Source organism: Scatophagus argus, chromosome 2, assembly GCF_020382885.2.
Source record: "Scatophagus argus isolate fScaArg1 chromosome 2, fScaArg1.pri, whole genome shotgun sequence".
Classification (NCBI taxonomy): domain Eukaryota; kingdom Metazoa; phylum Chordata; class Actinopteri; family Scatophagidae; genus Scatophagus; species Scatophagus argus.
In genome coordinates, this window is record NC_058494.1 from 11,757,407 (window position 1) to 11,778,972 (window position 21,566).

At 38.7% G+C, this 21,566-nt stretch overlaps 1 protein-coding gene across 1 annotated transcript in view; it reads left to right on the forward strand.

Moving 5' to 3' along the window:
* Positions 1 to 21,566, forward strand: part of LOC124069797 (E3 ubiquitin-protein ligase SMURF2-like) — a 55,327-nt gene that overhangs the window by 9,569 nt on the left and 24,192 nt on the right. The window contains exons 2-4 of the mRNA XM_046409245.1: positions 12,538 to 12,576; positions 14,887 to 14,995; positions 19,643 to 19,776. Of these exons, the coding sequence (XP_046265201.1) occupies positions 12,538 to 12,576; positions 14,887 to 14,995; positions 19,643 to 19,776 (282 nt within the window). The remainder of the gene's footprint in view (positions 1 to 12,537; positions 12,577 to 14,886; positions 14,996 to 19,642; positions 19,777 to 21,566) is intronic.

Below are 21,566 nucleotides of genomic sequence, written 5' to 3' on the forward strand. Positions count from 1 at the left end.
TACAAAGATTCCAAAGTAAAGAAAGTTGATTCCTTCAGTTCAGTTGTTTCCTGTAAACTGATTTATTTACGGTGGCCTGCCACAATATCAACATTGGCCACCATCTCTCATGAACATATTACAACAGCCACTCTTATAAAGTTGATATATTTCCACAGAGCCCGACAGGGTTAACAGCTAACAAAGAGGACTGTGCACATACTTATAGAACTGGAATTACATCCAGTAACTACTGTTTTTGCTATTAACATTTTATTTTTTATTTTATTTTATTTTTATTGGCCAGAAAGAAAATTTTCCTACATCTGGCACTGGTAGGGAGCTCAGTGACTGACGACTGTCAGCCATCAGTGACCAAACCCTACTAACTAGTAAGGATAACTGCGGTCAAATGAACCATAACCTGTGAAAACCCAGTCAAGACAGCTTCAGCTTGGACTTTGACTCCTGTCTATTTACGCTTTTAGGGTACAGGTGCTTGGAGCGGCAAAAAACAATGAAAGACTCACAGTTGACACAAACTGAAGCAACAGAGCTGTACTCACAATGTACTTGAGAATTAAACTGTTTTCAGTTGAGCACCTTATATATGGTATTTGAAAAGAAATCTTAGAAAGCATTTGGGTTTACAAACTCCAGCTACTATCACAGTTGGAATCTAATTCTGTGGGAAACACTGCTACTGCAGCCTAAAGTAACCCCTCTAGATGTCATTCATACTCAGGCTGACAGGAAACATGGCAAGTTCTGTCACGTGTCTGATTTTTCTTGCCGTGCTGTCTTCCTCGCATACCTCCATCTTAACCATAGCTGCCTGTCTCTCACTGTTCTGTCTCACACATCTAACCACGTGTCTCTAACCTTGCTCATGTTCTTCTGTCAACAGGGTAGTGAACGGAATAACAACCTACTGTGTACAATTGGATGTTTGACATATTTAAGACAGACACATTCCAGTCACTTGGCCCTTCTGCACTGGCTGTGCCCTGTTGTCACAGGGTGGTGGACCTGGCAATCATATGTACAAGAGAAGGCAGTGTCTATATGACACATTATGTGCTTGAGACAGCAGTGAATGAATTAAGTTTCTTTTCATTTCATTTGCACATTTGCCAGTTCCAAACTGGATCCTTTTTTTTTTAAGCCTGACACAGCTGCAGCAGCAAGAGTTTGTTCAATGTGTGGGCTAACCCTTGTAGTCCTCAGGTTTGCAAAATGGTTGTAGGATGCAGAGATAACTGGCATGTCATTTTAGCCAGGGACTCAACTCTGCCTTCCTCCCACCAACTTTATTGCCTATTACTTTACTTTTTGCATTCTGTCATACCTCAGCCTTCTTTCAGCCCAAAGCCTCATAGTTTGACCTTAGTTGAATTATATGCAATTTCATTTTTAAATTTTAAACCACTTTCCTGAGACAGTTGTTGCAGTCGTCATATACAGATAGTTAAATGGTCTGTGCTCCTCAAGACTCGTGACCTAAGAAGGCATCTCTCAACCATTGCACTGTGTCTACTCAGGATGCATTTTGGCACAGTATTCAGAGCGTAAGTCACACATGATTTGGCAGCACTCAAAACCCGATACAGCCGCTGAAGTTATGCACGTAAAACGAAGAAATCTGGAGTGGGATTGATTAAAGTAGGAGCACGTCTGTTCCAGGGCTGTCTTTTTTCATGAAGTCAGGTTTGAACAAATTAGAACAAACATATAATTTGGTCGGACTAATTTGAGCACAGCCCACGTAGCGTTGTTGTACACCCCAAGACAAACTGCTTCAAATTATCTCTTGCACTTACAGACTGTATATTTTGAATTCAGTCTGGTCATTATAGTCTGAATATTTTCTCACATTTGACCAAATGTTTGAAAGGCCTAATACGTTTTGCCAGATGTGCATGAGACGTATAACTTAAAAAGCCAGCTGAAATGCCTCTTGTGTCAAATACAGGTGTTTGTGTTAGAGGTCGACTAACTATGGATTTTTAAAGGTCTCTATAATAATGATGGCTGTAATGTGAGTGGTGGTTAAATAATGAGTTGATGTGCCACATTTGAGTTAGTGCTCAGCTGTTCTACTGTTGAAGAACACATGACAGTGGACCAAGTGACACAGATGAAGCAGTCACTGTGCTATTGCTATTCATCCACCTGAAAGAAGTTATAATTTAAAACTCAATTTTTTAGTAAATGCTAAGAATAATTGCTGTTACACTGTTGGCAGCAGCTTGTGAACTGCTCGTCGCTGAGTAAAACATATTCTGTCAGATATTTAATCATCTTGATAACAACAAGGGACAACATATGGAAGTAGCAGACTGGTATAGACTGGTTTCTCTGCTCTCTTTGTGGGTCGTCACTGCTGCCTATGGGACACTGGCATGATAAACTTGTTCACATTACCCTGGGTACTATGACTTGCCTAGCTCACCAACGCTGAAGACAAGCTCACCACAGAGTGAAGTCTCAGTGCACTCGTGCCATTACCAGTTTAAAGTTTGGTCACAATAACGGTCAAGTTTATAGTTAGCAGTAAGAGTAACCAGCATTACTCTAGCAGACGAGAGACACCATGATTTCGTCAGAACAGCACTTAACTTCAGTCTAATGTATTAATAATGTTATGCAATGACCAGCAGCCTTACTATACTTATAATTTATGAATTAAGCTGTCTTATATAAAGTTAACTCTCATTAAAATATAAATGACCTCAGTTTCACTGAGAGATTACTTTGGCTTTGTGCATGGAGCCTCCATACGAATCTGTGATGTACATCCCCGCGTGACTGGTGGTGGTATGAAACCTCTTATTTATGCCAGTTCATCAGAAACACTGAGAAATCAGTGGACCTCTAGTTCATGTACCTAATGAGTCATATGGGGATGACTTAACTAGGGTATGTTATTACACCAAACTGCATTTATATCGTACTTCAGTCTGAATGCTTCCTGTATGTGTATCCTCTTTACTTTGTGACTCAGTCTTTAGATGGCTGGACTCCCTCTGGCTTCTTTCCTCCCCCTTAATTCTTTTTTTTTTTTTTATCCCTCCTTCCATCCTTTGCAGTCTGCTTCATGCCACCTTTCTTCTCTCTTAATCTGTTCATTATGTGGAAGCTTTCCTGTGTCTAAAAGCTTATTTAACCTGTGTTCTTTCCTAATTTCAGTCTCTCTCCACTTCACCTCGTATCCAAGGTTGGCCCGCTAGCAGTTTGTCAGAATGCTATGGCGGCTTCTTAGTGAATGAGCTAATGGCAAAAGTTGGCCAATTTCGTGCCTTTTTCTCATGGGTAGATGGATTGGGCTTTGCAACAGTTAATTTAGTCTTGTTTGCTAGCAGGTCTTCTTGACTTGACTTCCAGTGCAGATATGAATAAAGTAATAGAAATTAGGAAACCCTGTTTTTTTCACATCTGACATTTTAAGCTCTGTATTACCTTGTAATACCCACATTTGATTTGATGGTGTAATTGTTCAATTCTAATATAATAACCTGATCCCTAGCCACATTCATGGAGACACTCATAAGTACTTTGTATTTCAACAGAGGCATAAATGTTGATAGAAGTGATGGTTTTTGATGTTGTAGAGCATGAAATGAACACAACATAACTCATCAAAGTTGAAAAGGCTAAAATTTAGTTGGATGACAGTAAAATATAAGCCAGCAAGATGTAAACAGACCTCTTCAATAAGTTTTAAGACATGCTCCTAATAATTAAACCATTACAATTTCAGTAAAGATGTGTAAAGCAAATTTGACAAATCCTAAATATCCCATGTGCACACTATAAATTCCAAACTGTATTCTGGTCTTTTTGCTCATTCTTGTATCCCTGTCTCTCCTCTTATCTCTTTCCGCCATCCCTGCTACTCCTCCCTCAGCGTTTCCACCGCTGCCAGAATGTCATCACTGTCAAAATTCCATCTTCCAAATTAACTTCTCCCCTTTCTTTCCCTCGATCTGCTTTGCCATATTTCTGTCCCTTTCTCCCCCTCTACTGTCTGCATTACACAGATTTGTGACTCCAGATAGACCTCTCTCCACCCCTCCTCACATTCCTCCCCCGCTCCTTCTCAGCTCCACTGTAGATTCCTGCCTCTAGATGAACATTTTGTCTTTACCTTCTCACCCCTCTCTAACCCCTCCTCCTCTGTGTAGTGACTACGTTTCACTCCAGATTCCTGACTTTCAGATTGTTGGCGTCTCCTCGGGGAGCAGAGAGGAGGGGGAGGAGGAAGGGGAGTGTCAGCTGTAGACTGCTGGCCTCTCAAATGAATGACATAATTGGCATCCCGAGCATTCACTGGCCTGGAGAAAGGCTGAGGGTGGAAGGTTGGGAAACGGAGTAATGGCTTTCCAGAGGAAGAGTAATATAGATTAGATCCCCAGCTTGGCAACGGTACCCAATTTTAGATACCCATAAATGCTAATTCATACCCCACCATCATTATTTTTTTCAGCATATATTTGCTACAGCAACATAAAGTTGATCACGTACGCACAGTGTACTTGGGCTTGACACTTTGCCAACATGTATTCTCAGTGTGTTCTAGTGAGCAAGCGAGCCCGCCAGGGAGGCGGGAGAAAGGGAAGAGGAAGTGTTTTGTTTAACTGTTGAACAATGCTGTGAATGAGACAGCATGGGGCTATAGAAAGAGTCATCGTGGGCAAAGGCGAAGGATGTTTGCCTTCCCTTTTAAATCTGAATGATTGTCACTAATGACGCAGTCGATGTCAGTGAGTGGGTTAGGAGCAGTTTTTCAAAGTTTTCTTTTTTTTTTTTAAATTTCAAAAGCAAATCAGTTTCTATAAATGCTGTCTTAAATTTCCCCGTCTCATTGAGGATATAGGTAGATATAGATATTTAGAAGCACAGTTAAGAGCCCACATTGAATTCTGTTAGGTGAAGTGTGTGCAGAGGTATGAGGAATCAAACTCTGGCTTTGGGCCACATGCACTTTTCATTACTAGGTAACCTAGTTTTTGGAGAAGTAGGGATGTTCCTTCAGTGTATGACTTTTTCCTCTTTTATTAATCTTCCCACTTTGAAGGTGTTTGGGTACAATTTTCTGTCAGTGAAGTATCCCGAGGCTTAAAACATTTGTTATCATAAGCATAGTTGTGAATGTGCATGTAGATTTTTAGGTCATTGCATGCCCGAAGGAAGCAGTCAGCCCCAAGGAAAGATTCAGTTTCATGATCAACTTGTTGTTAGACAACCATGTCTCTCATGAGGTTGTACTGGCTTTACGCTCTCTTACAGGGAAGTTTAAATTATCTAGTTACTGATCAAACTTGACACCATGAACTGTTAAAGATGTTGATAAGGCTCACAACTTACATCTTCCCTACTCCGCTTAGGTTGCCCTGAACTGAGCCCCCCTGGGTTATGTTCAGTTCCTGTTTCTATGTAGTGACTCTCAGGTCATTGAACCTTTCTGTTTGCTGTTATCTTGTGTTCTGTTGCAAATGGGTTAAATCTTTTTATTTGTCTGTAAGTAAAGCTTTTTTTTTTTTAAATGAAACTGATGTTCAGCAAACCTATATCAAGTACTGCAAAAATAAAAACCAACATGTTGTGCGGGAGTTTTAACTGTGGGACTCAAGTCTTTTTCAAGCGTTCTGGACTGCCAAGTCTCCAGGGTGTTAAACATTTCCTTCAGCAGAGCTCTCTTCAACCACACTGTTGACCATGCTAATATTTGGTAACCATTTGCATTTATGGGTGTAATGTCATGTTGATTAAATACCAGCACAACATTTAACACACAAATTAGCTTCATTCAGAATTACAACTTAAATTTGACTGAAGGTTTAGTGGTGAAACTCACTGACGGGTTGCTTGCCTGTGTGTCCCAATTAAAAGTTGCATCATTATTGCACTTAAATTTGTTTTATTTCTAATATTTACAAGTTTAAATCATGAGAAATGCAAAAGATTTTTTTTAATTGTAATTTGTTCTGTCATCCATCTGTCACAAGTTGTCCTTACATATAAGCTGCATCAGAACCAGATGCAGACTGAACTGATTATGAGCTGAAGATGAAACAAAAAGATCCTTGGATCACTACTTCTCCAAAACAGAGTCTTTCATGGCAGCATTCAAGCTCAGCTACTGGTGCTGATGCAGCACGACTTGACTGTCCTGTCCTTGTAGTGCTGCTGCAGAATTAATTGAACAAATGGGCCACAAAATGGCTTTACTTGACCGCAGATTTGCAAGTGCACAATCACGTGACCGTCACTTCTTATCCGCAAACCCTTTGGTTTAGGGCAGAGCAGCCTGGATCTGTGGTTTGATAATGTTAATAGAGGCTTTAGGCATGCAGGTGGTTCTGTGCAAATCGTGCGGTTGTGAACCTGAATACAGCGTATGTCCTCTATCTTGTCATTCCCTCTCTTAACAAACAAGATATTATTTTCCCAGAATGATTTTACAGTGTCAAGATCCTCAGGTACTTTGGTTAAGCTTTCTCTTCACCTGCACTACACTCCTTCATGCATTTACACAATCAGCCATCATTAGAAATATATATATATATATTTATTCAGTTAATTTTCTTCAGAGAATTAATGTCTTGTAATTCACATTTATCTGTGAAACTTTGCACGTTGAATAATGCCACTGTGCATGAATGACAGATTCATACCACTCAGAATTGAGCATCTTTATAAATTTGCATGGGGACATTTATGAAGACAAAGACCAAGATATTTTCACAGCATTTATATCAGTATTTGTTTTTGTACAATATTAGAATGGATTCATTTTATGAGTTCTTGTATCTGTTAATATCTGTTAAAATCTGTATCAGTCTAAACTATGATGCACTGAACTGATGCCGTTTCCAAACAGAGCAACCAGTCTTTTTTGAAAACATTTGAATATCTGACTCATCCCTCCTCCTACCCCTCTTCCAATCAACCAGAGTGAAGCAGTCATTGCAAATGACAAATTGTAGACTCCCTTGAGAAAACAAGTGGAAATCCCCCGACACCACCCTGCGCCTGTCTGTTAACGACCTTTCACCTTTTGACCAGAACTAATGCCAACCTTCAGCCTGACCTTTGTATGCAGACAGATGGAAAAGACACAAAGCTCCTGTCCCTCTAACTGCCTCTCTTTGTGGTCTGAGGCCCACTGTGGATGTTTTGTAATGAATTCTTAAGGGACTTGCTTTTTGTAATACACTATAGAATTATCATACATAATTGTGCAGTGACATCAGTGGGGTTGTAAGTTCTAATGCAGATGGACTTTTCATACAAAAAAAGACAATGCTTTATATGTAAAGACAAATTCCAACATGAAGTGACATGAAGTGACAGGCCGAGCATTATATTGACACACGCAGTTAGTTATCCGTCATTTATTTAGGCAGAGCATCCTCTCACTCATTATGTGGCTCTGATACATATACATATATATATGTTTTAGTATATGTTTATTGTTTTTCAAAATGGAAAAAGAACACAGGTCACATCGTACGAACACATTGTACGTAGGTGCAATGTCTGACCTCTATGCCTGGAGGATTAACTTCTTCGCAGTCACAGTTCCAAATAGGATAGCCTCTTTCTCATATTTATTTTCAGAAGACAAAGGGGTAGCTGCCCCAAGAATGGCTACAAATGGATCAGGCTTCCAACATTTCCCATAAGCCCTAAAGAAGCGATGGAAATTACTTTTCCAATATGTGTACAGTTTACTGCAAAACCAAAAAGAATGCATTAATTTACCAGTCGCAGACTTGCGTCTGTTGTAAATGGGTGAATGTGACTCTGATATTTTGCCCCTCTGCTGGTTGGACATATCCCACGCTACTGAAACATCAGAAATAAAATAGTTTTCTTTCACTTCCTCTTTTTTTATGTTTTTTAAATGCTGGTTTGCAAACTCGGTAAAGTTGTAGTCTTCAACAGTACACTATCAGTTCCCCTGGGCATGGGAAGTCATGGTTGACCTCTGAAGTGTAAGGACATGTTGCCTGGATCAATGACAAGCCACTGTCTGTCTCCATCTCCCTTAGCTACCAGACAGTGGTAAAGGCATTATCCTAGTATGTTAGTTGCTTAGATGGATAGCTTGGTTAGGTGTGTTTGATTTATGGCTTGTTTCAGACAGTGTAATGGGGTGACTCACCTTTGAACGGTCCCAAAACAGCAGCTGTTTCAAATCCTTTTAGTAAACAATAAAGCGGCATTGACCCCTTTTTGTCCTTTTAAGTACTATCACAGCTTGGTTTAAGCTTGTGAATTTCCCCAGTGCAGAACTAATAAAGGCCTATCTTATCTTAAGATGAAGGTAACAGTTTGGGTACTTTTATCTTGAAAGAACACTGCGGAATATGTCAGTCTTATTTGTTTAAAAAATATTTTGTATCTGTCATAGCTTTGCCCTGAAATGCCCTGCACGCAGGTCTCGGTCTTGTGTGAAAATGAGAACGTATTGTGGAAACTTTATGGAAACAAAAGTGTTTATCAACATCATACAAAGTAGAATACAGCCTTGTCTTTCTTCCTTACTTGTTTGCAGGGTGCTTGTGTGCAACCACATTTAATGTCTCCTGTTACTGTTAAAGTGAGGGTTTGCAGTAGAGAACGATTATACACGGACAACACTGAGGCCAGCTTCACCCCAGGGCTTCCTGGTCACTTACTGATTCCTAGTTGACCTAGCTTTCTGTGTTAGGATCAGACGGAGTCTGGTCCTCTGCCAACCCAGGGTCACCATGCCCTGCCTGCTCACGTGGCAGTTAGTCAACAATGCTGGATTGCCACAGTGTGCAGAGATGAGATTTGATTCTTCATTGTTGCTAAGATCCACAGTGGTAGAGATTGCAAAAGCCCAAATAAGATTATCAATATATTTTAGAATGTGCATTGAAACCCTTGTGTTTAATGATATTGAAAATATCTCAAATAGTTTTTCTGAACATTTCTCAGGCCATATTTCCAAATTCATTTTTTAGCAGACCTATATGAATTTAGACAGCACTGTGTCTTAAAATATTTGAAACAATACATTAATTACCCTGTTTCTCTAGGTTATTTCTTGTTCTTGTTTGAGACATTATACCAGAGAACGTCTCTCTTTGAAATGATGTCTTCAAGTTGATTCTTTTGTCCAACAGTCCAAAACCTTAAGATTCTTCATTTGTTAAATGACAAAGACAAGCAACACTTCTTATATTTAAAAAGTTTCACACCAACAAATGTTTTGGCAGTTTTGCTTGAAAAATGATTTCCTTAAATGAATTCCTTATGCTTATGAATTCCTTCCTTCCTAATGAATTGATCATGATTAGATAGTAAAATGCAAAAACATAAATACAGAAAACTAGAAAAATGTCACCAAATATATTTTGTTGACTGTTAAAATATCTGTCCTCCTACATAAGTGAAGTTCATGCGTGGGAAACATATGATGCATTTGTGAGAGGGATGATTTTTTTGTGCCCTAGGAAATCATGAAAACCTCATTGGTAGTTTTATCTCTGAAAACTTTGCCCCACTGTAGTCTAGTTTATACCCTCTTTGACTATTCATCATCATCATCATCATCATCATCAATAACAACAGGATGCTTTGACTGGCAGGACAGTTGACTATAGGCAATTGATGACAGTTGGAGAGATCACTGTGTCGTAATTGTGACTGAGACAGCGGATCAGTATGCAGGTTAATCCTTTAATCTTTATGAGTATAGTTTGGTAACCGGAGAGCCATTTTTTAAATACTGTTAAATCCTGTAGGTCCTTGTTGGAAATATAATAAATAAGGAACAAAATATATGCACTTTCAGTTGAATCTTCCGTGCTGCTGTCTTCCACTAAGTTGGACAGAGTAATGATTTGAGATTCAGAATATCCAAGTGTGAATACCTTCAAGAAACTGACCCATAAACACGCTGGTTTAGGTTGTCTTTGCCTGGACCTTCAGCTTGTATTAGAAATGAATTAAAGTCATGTTGCTTTTTGTCTGCCTGTTTCATACTATGGCTTAAGCTTTTACTCAATCACAACATTTTGGCCCAACTAAGATAAAATATTAAGGGCACACTTTGGAGTTTCAAACCTCTGCTACTGTGGAGCTGTTTCTGATAAGTTGTGTTCACACATGTAAAGTACTATTCCACTGATCAGTTTGTGGAAGTAATATGCTGCAGTAATGAAGACCGCAAGCTGTTAAACGTGGATGTAAACAATGCTGGATTTAAGATAGTTTGTAAATCAGCTTTGTAAAAAGTGAGAAACTTTGTTAAAGCTCAAGAATACATGCAACGCATTTTGGTGAGTAACACTAAATGTAAACCTAACCTTTGTTTGTTTGCAAGAAAACTCCACAGGTCCCCTTTAGATGAGTTTTTCAAAGTAATAGAATGAAGAATAAACCTCTTCTGTGATCACCTTGTCCATAAAATTGGCTCCTATATATCTTCAAGGCAAGGGTTAAGGCCAACAATAATGACCCATTTAAACTTTGGTGGCTGATTTTTGTCTCAGCGTTGGATTCTCTCTCCACAAATGTTCTGCCAAGATTTCAGGCCTGTTTCTCCTGTTTTTCTCCTGTCTACCGACAACATGTTGTCCGTTTTGTCCCACAAGAGGCTTTTCTGGCTGCCTCCTATTTGGCCTGCGCCCATACTGTCGGCTTTGGCAGTGTAATTTCCCCTGACAAGCTGATGGTTAGTGTTCATCCTGTTGGCCCAGTCAGTGTAATTTGGTTCGTGTTGAGATCGTCTGTTCCCATGTTGTGATTCTGTCTGATTTGTCTTGACTGTGTCATTTTGGTTACTGTCAAGATCTCCACATTGAATTGTTGTAATGCTAGGTTGGTTTCCCAGGCCTGTCCATATCTTTTTCAGAAGCAGCGCTTGTGTTTTATTTGCAGCAGGTTCAGATAGGCTTACACGATCTATTGTCTAATCCGTGTACATGATGTCTCCAGCAAAGCATTGTTTTGGTGATGGGGTCTTAATGTGTCTGAGAGCTTGAGCAATAACATCAGCCTTGTGATAAATTGTCTTTATAGAAAGACAGTTGAAATTGCAATAATACCTTTCATAATGTAGATTTAAGTTTAGATGTGTGTTTGGTCATCGACTCAGTTGTAATACAGCATTTCCTTGGGAAATTTTATCTGTCTGGTTTTCAGAAAAATACATCTCTTCTGAGGCATTTTTACATGTCATTTATTAGCCAGAGGCAGAGAGGAAATGGGTGGAAGAAAATAATGCAAGATAAAGATGAAAAGTAGCCTAGAATGTGATTTGTATTTTAACCTCCAATTCAGGCAGATAAAATATGCCTTCACTGCCCATGAGACTGACTAGGTACTCCAGAAGATATGCTTCTTTTGTTTCACCTGCACGTAAATCTTAGTAGCTGAGGATTGAATGAGATACTGTTTTTCCTTGAGGCTTATGGCAATGACTTGATTGGAAAAGAAACAGGTTACCTGTACTGATAATGACTCAGTATTGTATTTTTTTTTTTAAATCTACTTCTTAACATTGAACACCTCCGCTACTGCTCTTGGCCTGCTTTGTCACGCTTCATGCAGTAATTTTCCCATTATTGTCTAGCCAGCTCCAAAGAAAGCCTTGGCCAGCTGCAGTTCATTTAATCCCTCCAACACACTAAGAGGAAGATATGTTGGGCGGAATTTAAAAGCATAACAGCAGATGAACCCAAACACAGATAGTCTGACTTTCTGTGTCTCTGTTGAAAGCCATTGTATGTTATCTGTGATGTAGCCCCCATGTGTCTTGCTTTATACAGGAAAGTGTGCTTGTCTGCTCAATATTTTACAAGGAGAAACTCTTAAAACGGTTCTGTGATGAGACAGTCTAGAAGGACAAACTATTATGTTTATTAAGACAGCTGTATTTTCTGAAAGGAAGCTTACATCTAAGACAGAAAATGTGGAATCTTTCACATGGCTGCTGGTCTTTTACAAAAATATTACCAGAGAGAAACTATTAGCCTTATCAAAATGCTTCCTGGCGTTATGGCTGTAATTTTAAAATCACATTCAGTCTTTTTATTATATTTTTGAGTTTGTAATATGACCCTTAGCGTGAGAGATGTGAAGAAGTGAAGACTCAATAAAGCATAAACGGGCTAGCAGGCTAATAATGCATTCTGGTGGCCAAGAGGTGAAAAATGTTCATCCTTTAGTGAAACGTTGCTCTTGTCACTGTCATTTTTCATTTTTTTTCCTACCCAGCTGTCCATTCGCAGTGGAGAGGTGGGACAAAACCACAGACAAACTGTCACAACCTGCATGTACAAGTGCTGAATAATGACTGAACAATAATGGAGGAGATGTTAATAAGCCTACTGCTAACATTAACTGTCTGCAAAGTTTTGTACTCGCAGCACATCACTTCTGTGGATATTCTGCATCTTAGCAACCAAAGTGTCTCAGCTCAAAAAACTTGTCAAATCTCAAAGAGCTTTCATCTAATTAGTGCGTATCTAACTTTTAACCTGCCATTAACATATCTCTGTATGTCTTCTCTTTCAGTCCTGTGTGCAAAGAACCTGGCTAAGAAAGACTTCTTCCGTAAGTAGAGCCTATTTTTACATGCTACTATTCCTGTCCCAGTCTCTCCCTTGTGCATTAGAATGGGCTTTGTCAACAGTGGCAGCTCACTGGCTTTTGAAGCTTTGCTGTAAATGAAGTCCCTTGAGAGCTGCCTGTCTGTTACACACACCAAGAGGACTGGCATGCACAGGGACCCACTCCTTGAATTCTAGTAGAAGGTATCAGGTACACTGGTACAGAAGCACTAGGTTTAATTAAAAAGACTTTAATTAGCTGGACAGGAACTACATCATATTTAGTCCAGCTCATGGCCAATTCTGCATGGCGGTTACATTAAAATGAATGTCACTGTGTAGTCAAGAAAACATGTCATCCTCTGATTTTGCCTTGTGTTATAAAATGCCACATGGCATGTCAAATAATAATACATTTGTAGTGGTGGAAAATAATGAGACTTATTAAGTTTGGTAAGTCTTAGATGAGTAGATGTTCTCTAGCTGTGTGTGGCTTTCTAGTGCAACACGAGGTATGCAAGTGCACACAAACACACATGCCTAGATTGAAATGCTGACTGTTGAAGGCCATTTGAAGGAGAAAGTAGTATTTTCTGTCTGGTTTAGTTAACATTTTGCTTTCGGCAATTTCACCAACCTCTATTTTGCTGATCAAGACAGCAGGCCTGTACTCTGCTGCTGGCATTAATGTAAGAAAAGGTGTGTTATTTGGTTTCACTGACAAGCAGTTTTTCACTAAAGAAAACCCCTAAGCAACACAGATCCTTTACCTTAATTACTAGCTATCATGGCCATGGTAAAAATGCAAAAGTGCAACAGTAGTGGGTTGTCAGCTAAGTAATTTGGTTCTCCATTAACCTGGAAGTCATAGATACAGACAAAAGCAGGTTTTTTTGTTGTTTTTTTTTTGTCTAACACACACACATGCTTACAGACAACTGCAAGACGTCCCACAAAAGCATAAGGGTGGCTGAACAGGTTTGACTTGTGTGAAGTATCGATGCCCAGAGGTATATCCTCTGACACATTCAAAATTCACATGCACACTTGCACAGTCACACCAGGAAGTATCCTTTATCAGATAACTGAATACAATTCCATGAAAAGAATTGTCTTACAGTTGTAGAGCAGAGTAATGCTTTAACGTCCCCAACGGGTACTTTGGTTTGCAGACAGTTGTCAATTAAAGTGGACACAAAAAGAATATAACAATTGATCTCCATTCAATTCCATACAAACAACAGTACTCAGACAAATAAACACAGGTACACAGGTTATCACCTATATATATATATATATATATATATATATATATATATATATATATATATATATATATATATATATATATACATATATCTACATATACCTAACATCTCATTGCAGAACTCAGTTGTTTTCATTACAGGGAATTTAAGGGCCATAGGGTGATAATCATTTAATGGCAAACTCCACTGCCGATTCAGCGTCAGACAGAACACACCACATTTCTCTTTTTATTCTGCGTTGCAGCTATAAATCTGATGCGTTTCAAGGCTGTTTAACTATCTTTATCTCTGACACACTTTGGGACCTCTTGTTGGTTAAGTTTGCTCTAATTCTGTTGTTGCTCAAGGAATGTACTAATCCAGAGCTTATTAATAAAAAAGACTGTATTTTGTAATTTGAGAGAAGTGACCATATTTTCACAGTAAGTAATGTAATATGATGGTGTGTTTCTCGAATTCTTTGCAGGATTGTTTTAAAAATGTTTGTTTGTTCATGAGATTAAGAGACTTGAGATTTATATTTTTTTGTAACTGTTTTGCACACTTTTTGCTTTTTGCTCTCTTTTCTGTTCTTGTGAGCTGCCACGACAAGTGAATTTCAATCAATAAAGTTCATCTTATCGTATCATCTTATTTTAAGTTTGTGACACCACACAGTCCTCAGTCATGATGTTGTTTTGCATTGAGGGACGTGTTGTACTTTATACTCCTCTAGATGTAGTTGATAACTTCAGTTAATAGTTCAGATTGTTCACTATAGAGAGGCTGTTACCCTTTATGTATAACCGATTGGATAATGGTATGGGCAGGATATTGAATGAGAACACAGAGACTGAGGATGCTGCGTTAGAGACAAAGTGGCACATTTTAAATTGATTTATATTATTAGCAATTGGACAAAACGACAGCAACAAAGGTGCACTTGCACTTGGGGTTGAACATGTCTTACCGTTACACGTTTCCTCTAGGAGAGGTATTGGTACTATACTGTGTTTTTTACAGTTGTTGAACACAGTATTCTCACTTGCCTCTGTCTGTTTTCACAGGGTTGCCAGATCCTTTTGCCAAAGTAGTGGTGGACGGCTCAGGACAATGCCACTCTACAGATACTGTGAGAAATACGCTGGATCCAAAGTGGAATCAACATTATGATCTGTAAGTCAGCAGGAGTACTGTGGACATACATATTCTGTATGCCTTTATGCCTGATTAAGAAACAAATGCAGCAAATATGTATGTTTGTGTGTGGATTTGTGTATGGGGTCACACACCACCTGAAATATGAAATGACACACAAAGCATTGTTGTCAAACAAATGTAGCATTCTGGTTTTGCTCTTTTGCATGTATTTTTGTGGTACTGATATGACAAGTGTTTAAGGAATGTGGACTGAGTGGTGTCTTTCCTGTGTGCTGAAACACCCATCTATAAAGCTTCTGAGCTGTGTACATGTCTACAAAATATCTTGTAGAGTGAGATTTTGGACAATTTGTATCAGTGCTTACATAGTGGTGAGATATGGTGGGAAACAATGGTAAAAGAAAACCGAATAAGGCTGTAAGTAAGGGAGGTTGAATTGATATAATAACATATTAGAATAAAACTTGTGTTTTACACCCTTAAAATCTGTGTTACAATTATGGCTGCCATGTTAATTTGAATAGGTGATTATAAAATCAACAGATAATTAATCTGCAGGAGCATTTAATGCACAGGGTCATACATGAGTGGAAGTAGGGATTGACATTCAGGGATATCTGCGCGGCCAGTTTCCCACCTCAAAAACACATGAAGGTTTATGCCAGTAATTTACTCTGAACTACTAGTATGTGTGAAAGAGGCTTGTGATAGCAGGCTGAACATCTCGGGGTTTTGGATTGTTTGTCATATCTAGACGTCACCTTGGAATCTAGGACCTTATGATGACATTTCTTACAGTTTTCTTCCTTTTTCTTCTTTTATACACTAAAGCTTTATCTATTATTGAGTAAAATAATAGGTTTAATCAGTAATGAACATAATCATCAGTTGCCACATCAATGAAGCATAATGCACATCCGCCTGTACTTGTAACTTTATCATTTTCCTCAAACAGCAGATACGTCTGGCCTTCTTTGTCACAGTTTCGTTTGCGTTTTCACGCACCTGTTAGTGAAGCTTCTTGTACCTTTTGAACATCAACCTCTGATCTCCCCCATCTTTTACATAATTTTGTACCCTCTCCTTGATTACCCCCCTCTCAGTGAAGTGGGTTTCCTGGCAGTGGCCCCTGGGCTCTTCCTTTGGTTCAGGAAATGGCTAACATGCCACAGAAAGCAGATGGGATGTGGGCTTGGCAGATTGCCAGTTCACCACACCCCCATCTTCAGCCTGCAGCTTTAGGAGGTGGGGTCTTTTCCCACATGATCCATGATTGCAGTATAATTTGAAGCGTGGCTGGTAACAGTATACATAATGGTAAATTTGTTTTCCTTAAAATTTTAATGTAAATGTGGTGAGGGAGATAAAGTACTAGTAAGACAACTAAGTCACATTTCACATAATACAGAGTAGTGTCCAAAAATTAACTTTTTTGACTAACTCCAGACATAGGAGCAGTAGTAGTTTTTAATCTGGGGAAGTCTGCTTCATTCCTGTCTGTTTTGAGTTGGTGAAGTAAAAACGTGGCCTGACGCTGGACAGAATCCTACAGAAAGAAAAAAATTTGATCTATGCTTAGAAACGCGAAAGGTCTTGGTTGTATATTAAATAAGTGGGGTTTTTTTTTTCTGAGTCTTGGACTTGCAGCAAAGGTTTAGCCCCTTTCAAGAAGTACTTATGCCAGACATACCTACATTGCACCCAGAACTTATTGTACTTTGTATGATGTTATTGCTTAAATATTCACATTTTTTTATTATGAGAGATGGGAAAACTCTATGGAAACACATGTCCAAAAGTGGAAGAAATGGGAGTAGTTGGTTCTGTGTAACAGTAAGGTGACAATCAGTTTTGAAGGAATCCAATACTTTGGCTTAAACTCAGTTTACATAAATCAGGTCAAGGTACTTGATATAGAGGAGCCAGAGCTGTAGAATCTCCAGTCTAATTTATTTTTGTCTTTATAGAACTGAAGCAACTGAAGGCTGTCCAACATTAATGTGAAATGAATCCAATTTTTTGATTTTCTAATACAATGGACATTCACTGGCAAAATGTTTGGGAAGTCCTGCAGGTCTGTACTTAGCATGTCCTGGAAAGTTAATCTGGATTTTATGTAGAAATTTTCCACTTCACTGCTGTTGTCTTTAGGATTAGAAGTGCTAATCCTTATTTTTGTTGTTGCCAGAAGTACCTAATGAATTGTGTGTTTGTGTGTGTGTGTGTGTGTGTGTGTGTGTGTGTATGAAGTAGAGGGAGATTGTTTTACAACTGGTGGTTTCTAATGGAAAATGAATATTTTAACAAAGTGAATAGAAAAAAGAACATGCCAAGAACACTAGGTGAACTCTACACATACAGCATAATATGTTAGCATAAAGAGATGCAAATAATTGAAACAGTAATAAAAGAGTGTACTCTTCCTTCAGCAGGTTGGCCCAGCCTGATCCATAAAAGTTTGCTTGTATTACAATAATAACATTTGTGCCTCTGAGGATATGTTCGCACAATTATTGTGTGTGAGGAAATAACATTTTGTTCAACCCATTTTCTTATCATCAGACACAGTCATTATCCTATTGGCTGTTTAATTTTTCTTCTTTTGGTTCAGCTGCAGACTCCAACCCAACAGAGAGGGTTATCTGTGACTGACTGCGGAGCTGCACAGCTGAGTGATGAAGTTACATGATTGGTCCAGCCAGCTTGACATTCAGTGTTTTCCCATTTGGCTGTTGTACTTCAAAAATTAATTGCTGCCTGTTTTCTGTTACAACATCTGTGGGGCCCAACATGCTATTAAACTTATGGCCTTTATTTACTTATACTATATTATTTTTATTATTAGGGGTGATAAAAATCAATTTGCTTAATGAATGTCACTTGATTATTTTATTGTTATTCCTGAATCAGTTTTACCTAAATACTTAGCTTGATGCTAAAACATAATGGGAATTACCATTAATGCGCAAGAGGGAATTAGCATCGTGAACATGATTATAATATCTTAACAAGCAATCAGTTTTACTTAACATGGGCGATTAACAGATAATTGGATCATTATAACAGCAGTTAAAATATGTTCTGTGATCTGCTTCAGTACACTCAGTTTAATATCAAGGAATTCACATTCTAGACTCAGCCACCGACCCCTGATCACATTTTTGCACATTGACCAGATGTGGTCCACTAGGTTTTGACCTAGTCTGGTCTGCTCCAAGGTGATGCTTGCACAACTCATCAGATTGATCTGTTAATCTCAGAGCCACACTATGAGATTAAGTTTTGGGATACAAAAATGTTCTCAGTGAGACATTTTGACTCGACTGAAACTGTGCTTAATGCATCTGTTGTTGTAAGATCAGAACAGTGTATTAAGCAAGGACAAACTTAGTCAAAATGAATCTCCTCAAAGTGAACAAAGCTGGTTTGATTAAAACATGTAAATAAAATGTAAGTAAAAACATCAACTTAATTTGTCATCGGTGGTGAAATATTCTGTATAGTCCAATGGTCATATTACAGTGTGACAGAAGCCCTTTACAAGACGGTGGTTTTGAATAGGTTACCTCCAGTTGTTTCTAGTCTATAAGAATTCACTTCTTGGCACATAAACTTTTAATTAACTCACCTTTATTGTAGAAGAAAATTGAAACTTTAGTCCCATAAAGTGTGTGGTCTTTCATCCAATCGTGTTAAATGGATTGAATGAGATCATAATCAGTATGTGCAACAGCATCAGCATTTTTTAACAGCAAAAGTCAAAGTGCCAAGATGCTAACCTCTGATACTTCATCCTTATCAGATAATCAGATAGTAATTAGAGACTGAATTACTGGATACTTAAGAAGATCCGCAGTCGACACAGGTTGTAATTTGATATCAGTGCAACAATTTTGCATACCAAACATACAAGTTTTGATGTGTTTAGGAAAACTCCACTCCTTGCCAGTCATACACAGCATAATATAGAGCTTGGCATCAGTGCTAGCAGCTAGACTGTAATTACGTGGGGTTGTGTGTGTGTGTGTGTGTGTGTGTGTGTGTGTGTGTGTGTGTGTGTGTGTGTGTGTGTGCGTGTGCGTGCGTGCGCGCGCATGTTATTGAATGTGTGATTGTGCATTTGAACATTGAACTCTGTGTTTACTGTGGGAACTGTCTGTCTCAGACAGTGGTGGAGCACATCACGGGGACTTCCTCTGTCTTCAACCACGACTAGACTGGTCTCAGCTGTGCTAAATCTGCACAAACACGCAAGCACATTCACACAAGTTACTTTAAAATCAGCTATTTTCTCTCATTAGACTTTCTGAAAGTCTGCACCGAAAACACCATCTGGATTGTTTTCTTGCTGTAAAGGAGAACTATTTTGAAAAGACAAAAGTTTCTGATTTTTGTCTGTGTTTTTAGTTGCCGCATTTGTCTCTGTTTTGGAAAACTGTGTCATGGCTAATGATTTCATTTGATTTCCATCTTTTATACCCTGTGGGTTGATGAAAACCTACTGTGTTCTTGGAGCTGTGAGTCCCCTGCAACATGCATACAAACGTACATCATGTTTCTCTGGGCCCTGAGAGATTAGATGGATATTGTCATGGTTACAAACTACTCTTCTTTTCCAGTAATTGTATTCATTTTTTTTCACTCCCTGTCTTCCCCTCTCAGATACATTGGAAAGGCGGACTCAATCACTATCAGTGTATGGAACCACAAGAAGATCCACAAAAAGCAGGGCGCAGGATTCTTGGGCTGTGTCCGCCTCCTGTCCAACGCCATCAACAGACTCAAAGACACTGGCTGTAAGTACTCATTTGTGTTTTTGTGTGCATAAGTGAAGACAGGTCACTGGCGTCTGGTCTCTCTGCATGCTTACTGTGGCCATAACCCCAAAATGCCAGTCTGACTTGTTCGTAAACGGTGATGGCGAGGCTTCATGGGAAATACAAAACGAATAAATTTAGAGCTAAACAGCAGTTGGGTGAGCCACATTAACTCTTTTCACACGTTTATGCACACACATTTTGAACACAGCACATATAGACCTGTATATGGATATTTTTCATCTCGATTTAAAAAAAAAATATGTCCATACGGATGCACAAAAAACAGTGTTTTGAAAAACTGAACGCCCTTTGGAAAAAAAACAACCCCCCCCCCAAAAAAAACAGCGTTTTTGTGTCAACGAGAGACCAAAGCACAGAAAAAATTTGCAAAAATCTGTATACGTGTGGACAAGTCAGACAGACGAATTTGACCACAACCTTCATGCCAGGGTCCCATTTTTGTGCTCCTGTTTTATCTGACTGCAGCAGGTTTGATAGCTAGCTGTTACATGTGTAGTTCTTTGAGCAGTATCGTGTCCCATCCCCAGCTCACAGCCCACTGCTGCGTCTGTGCTAGTCATTCATTGCCATAAGATTTAGAGGCACAGTACCCAGGCAACTCCTCTAGGCCACACACATCAGAAATGTTGCCTGCTGTAAACATCTGGCACCTGGGACTAAATCAATTAATCTTACAGCGACAGGACTTTTTGTCAAGGAAAGAAATGAATTTTATTCTTGGAAGCAGAGTGCATGCAGTATATATATATTTTTATCGTCACTGTTTGGCACAAGACGCAAAAGAGGAAGAAGGATCCTGTTTTGAGACACTTATGTGAAAATCCTCACTTTACATCAAAATTGATTCCAGGCTAATCGGCTCCCTTCAGTCTGCTGCCCCTGTGTTGTGCCCTTTTATTTCCAGCCATTTAGACTCATTTTTTGTTTTTCTGTGCAGTCAACATGGCCACATGCTTGTTAGCCCTGTCTGCCTCGTTGGCAGTACAACTCAGTTGATACTGACACACAGACACTTAACGGTAGTACATAGTATAAAATTAACATTCCTTCCACTCATTCTTCTCCTTTCCTTCAATTCATTTTCCTGACCTGACAGAGACAGTCATGTACCAGAATCACCACACTGAGTTACATTGCCCACGTTTTTTTAGTGTATCTGGCATTTTCTTTATTCTAATTGATCCATTCTATACAGTCATGTCCCACAACCACTCTGAGTCGTTTGTCTGAATATAATTGGAATTTGTTGGATGCTTTTTTAATATAACTGCACAGTTGGATACTTTCATGAAGGCAAGTAGTTATGGTTTGTTTGGCCCAGATGTGAAAGCCTCCTCTTAGGCCAACTCCAAACTGTCAAGCTAAATACTTCACAGAATAGGTTTCTGTGGTCAACAGTTTTTTCTGTTGCCAGCGCTGATACTTAATCTTGATATTTATGTCCATTTCATTTTTTTTCATAATAAGATATTTAAAAATAAAATGTAACAATAATAACAAATGAGACAAATTGCCAAACTTAACACTTATATCAATTAAAAACATGAATGGAAAATGAAAGTGTAAGTACACTTAACAGCCTTACTTCTGAGAAAGAAATTTTGTAAATACTTATAATAACAAAAAATGTATATAATACACACACCACCAGTTTTTCAAAATGACTTGACTGAATATATATGTTCATCTGCTTTGAACCCTGTTGTTTATTTGTGTGAAGTACTTACACTGTTATGACAGCTATT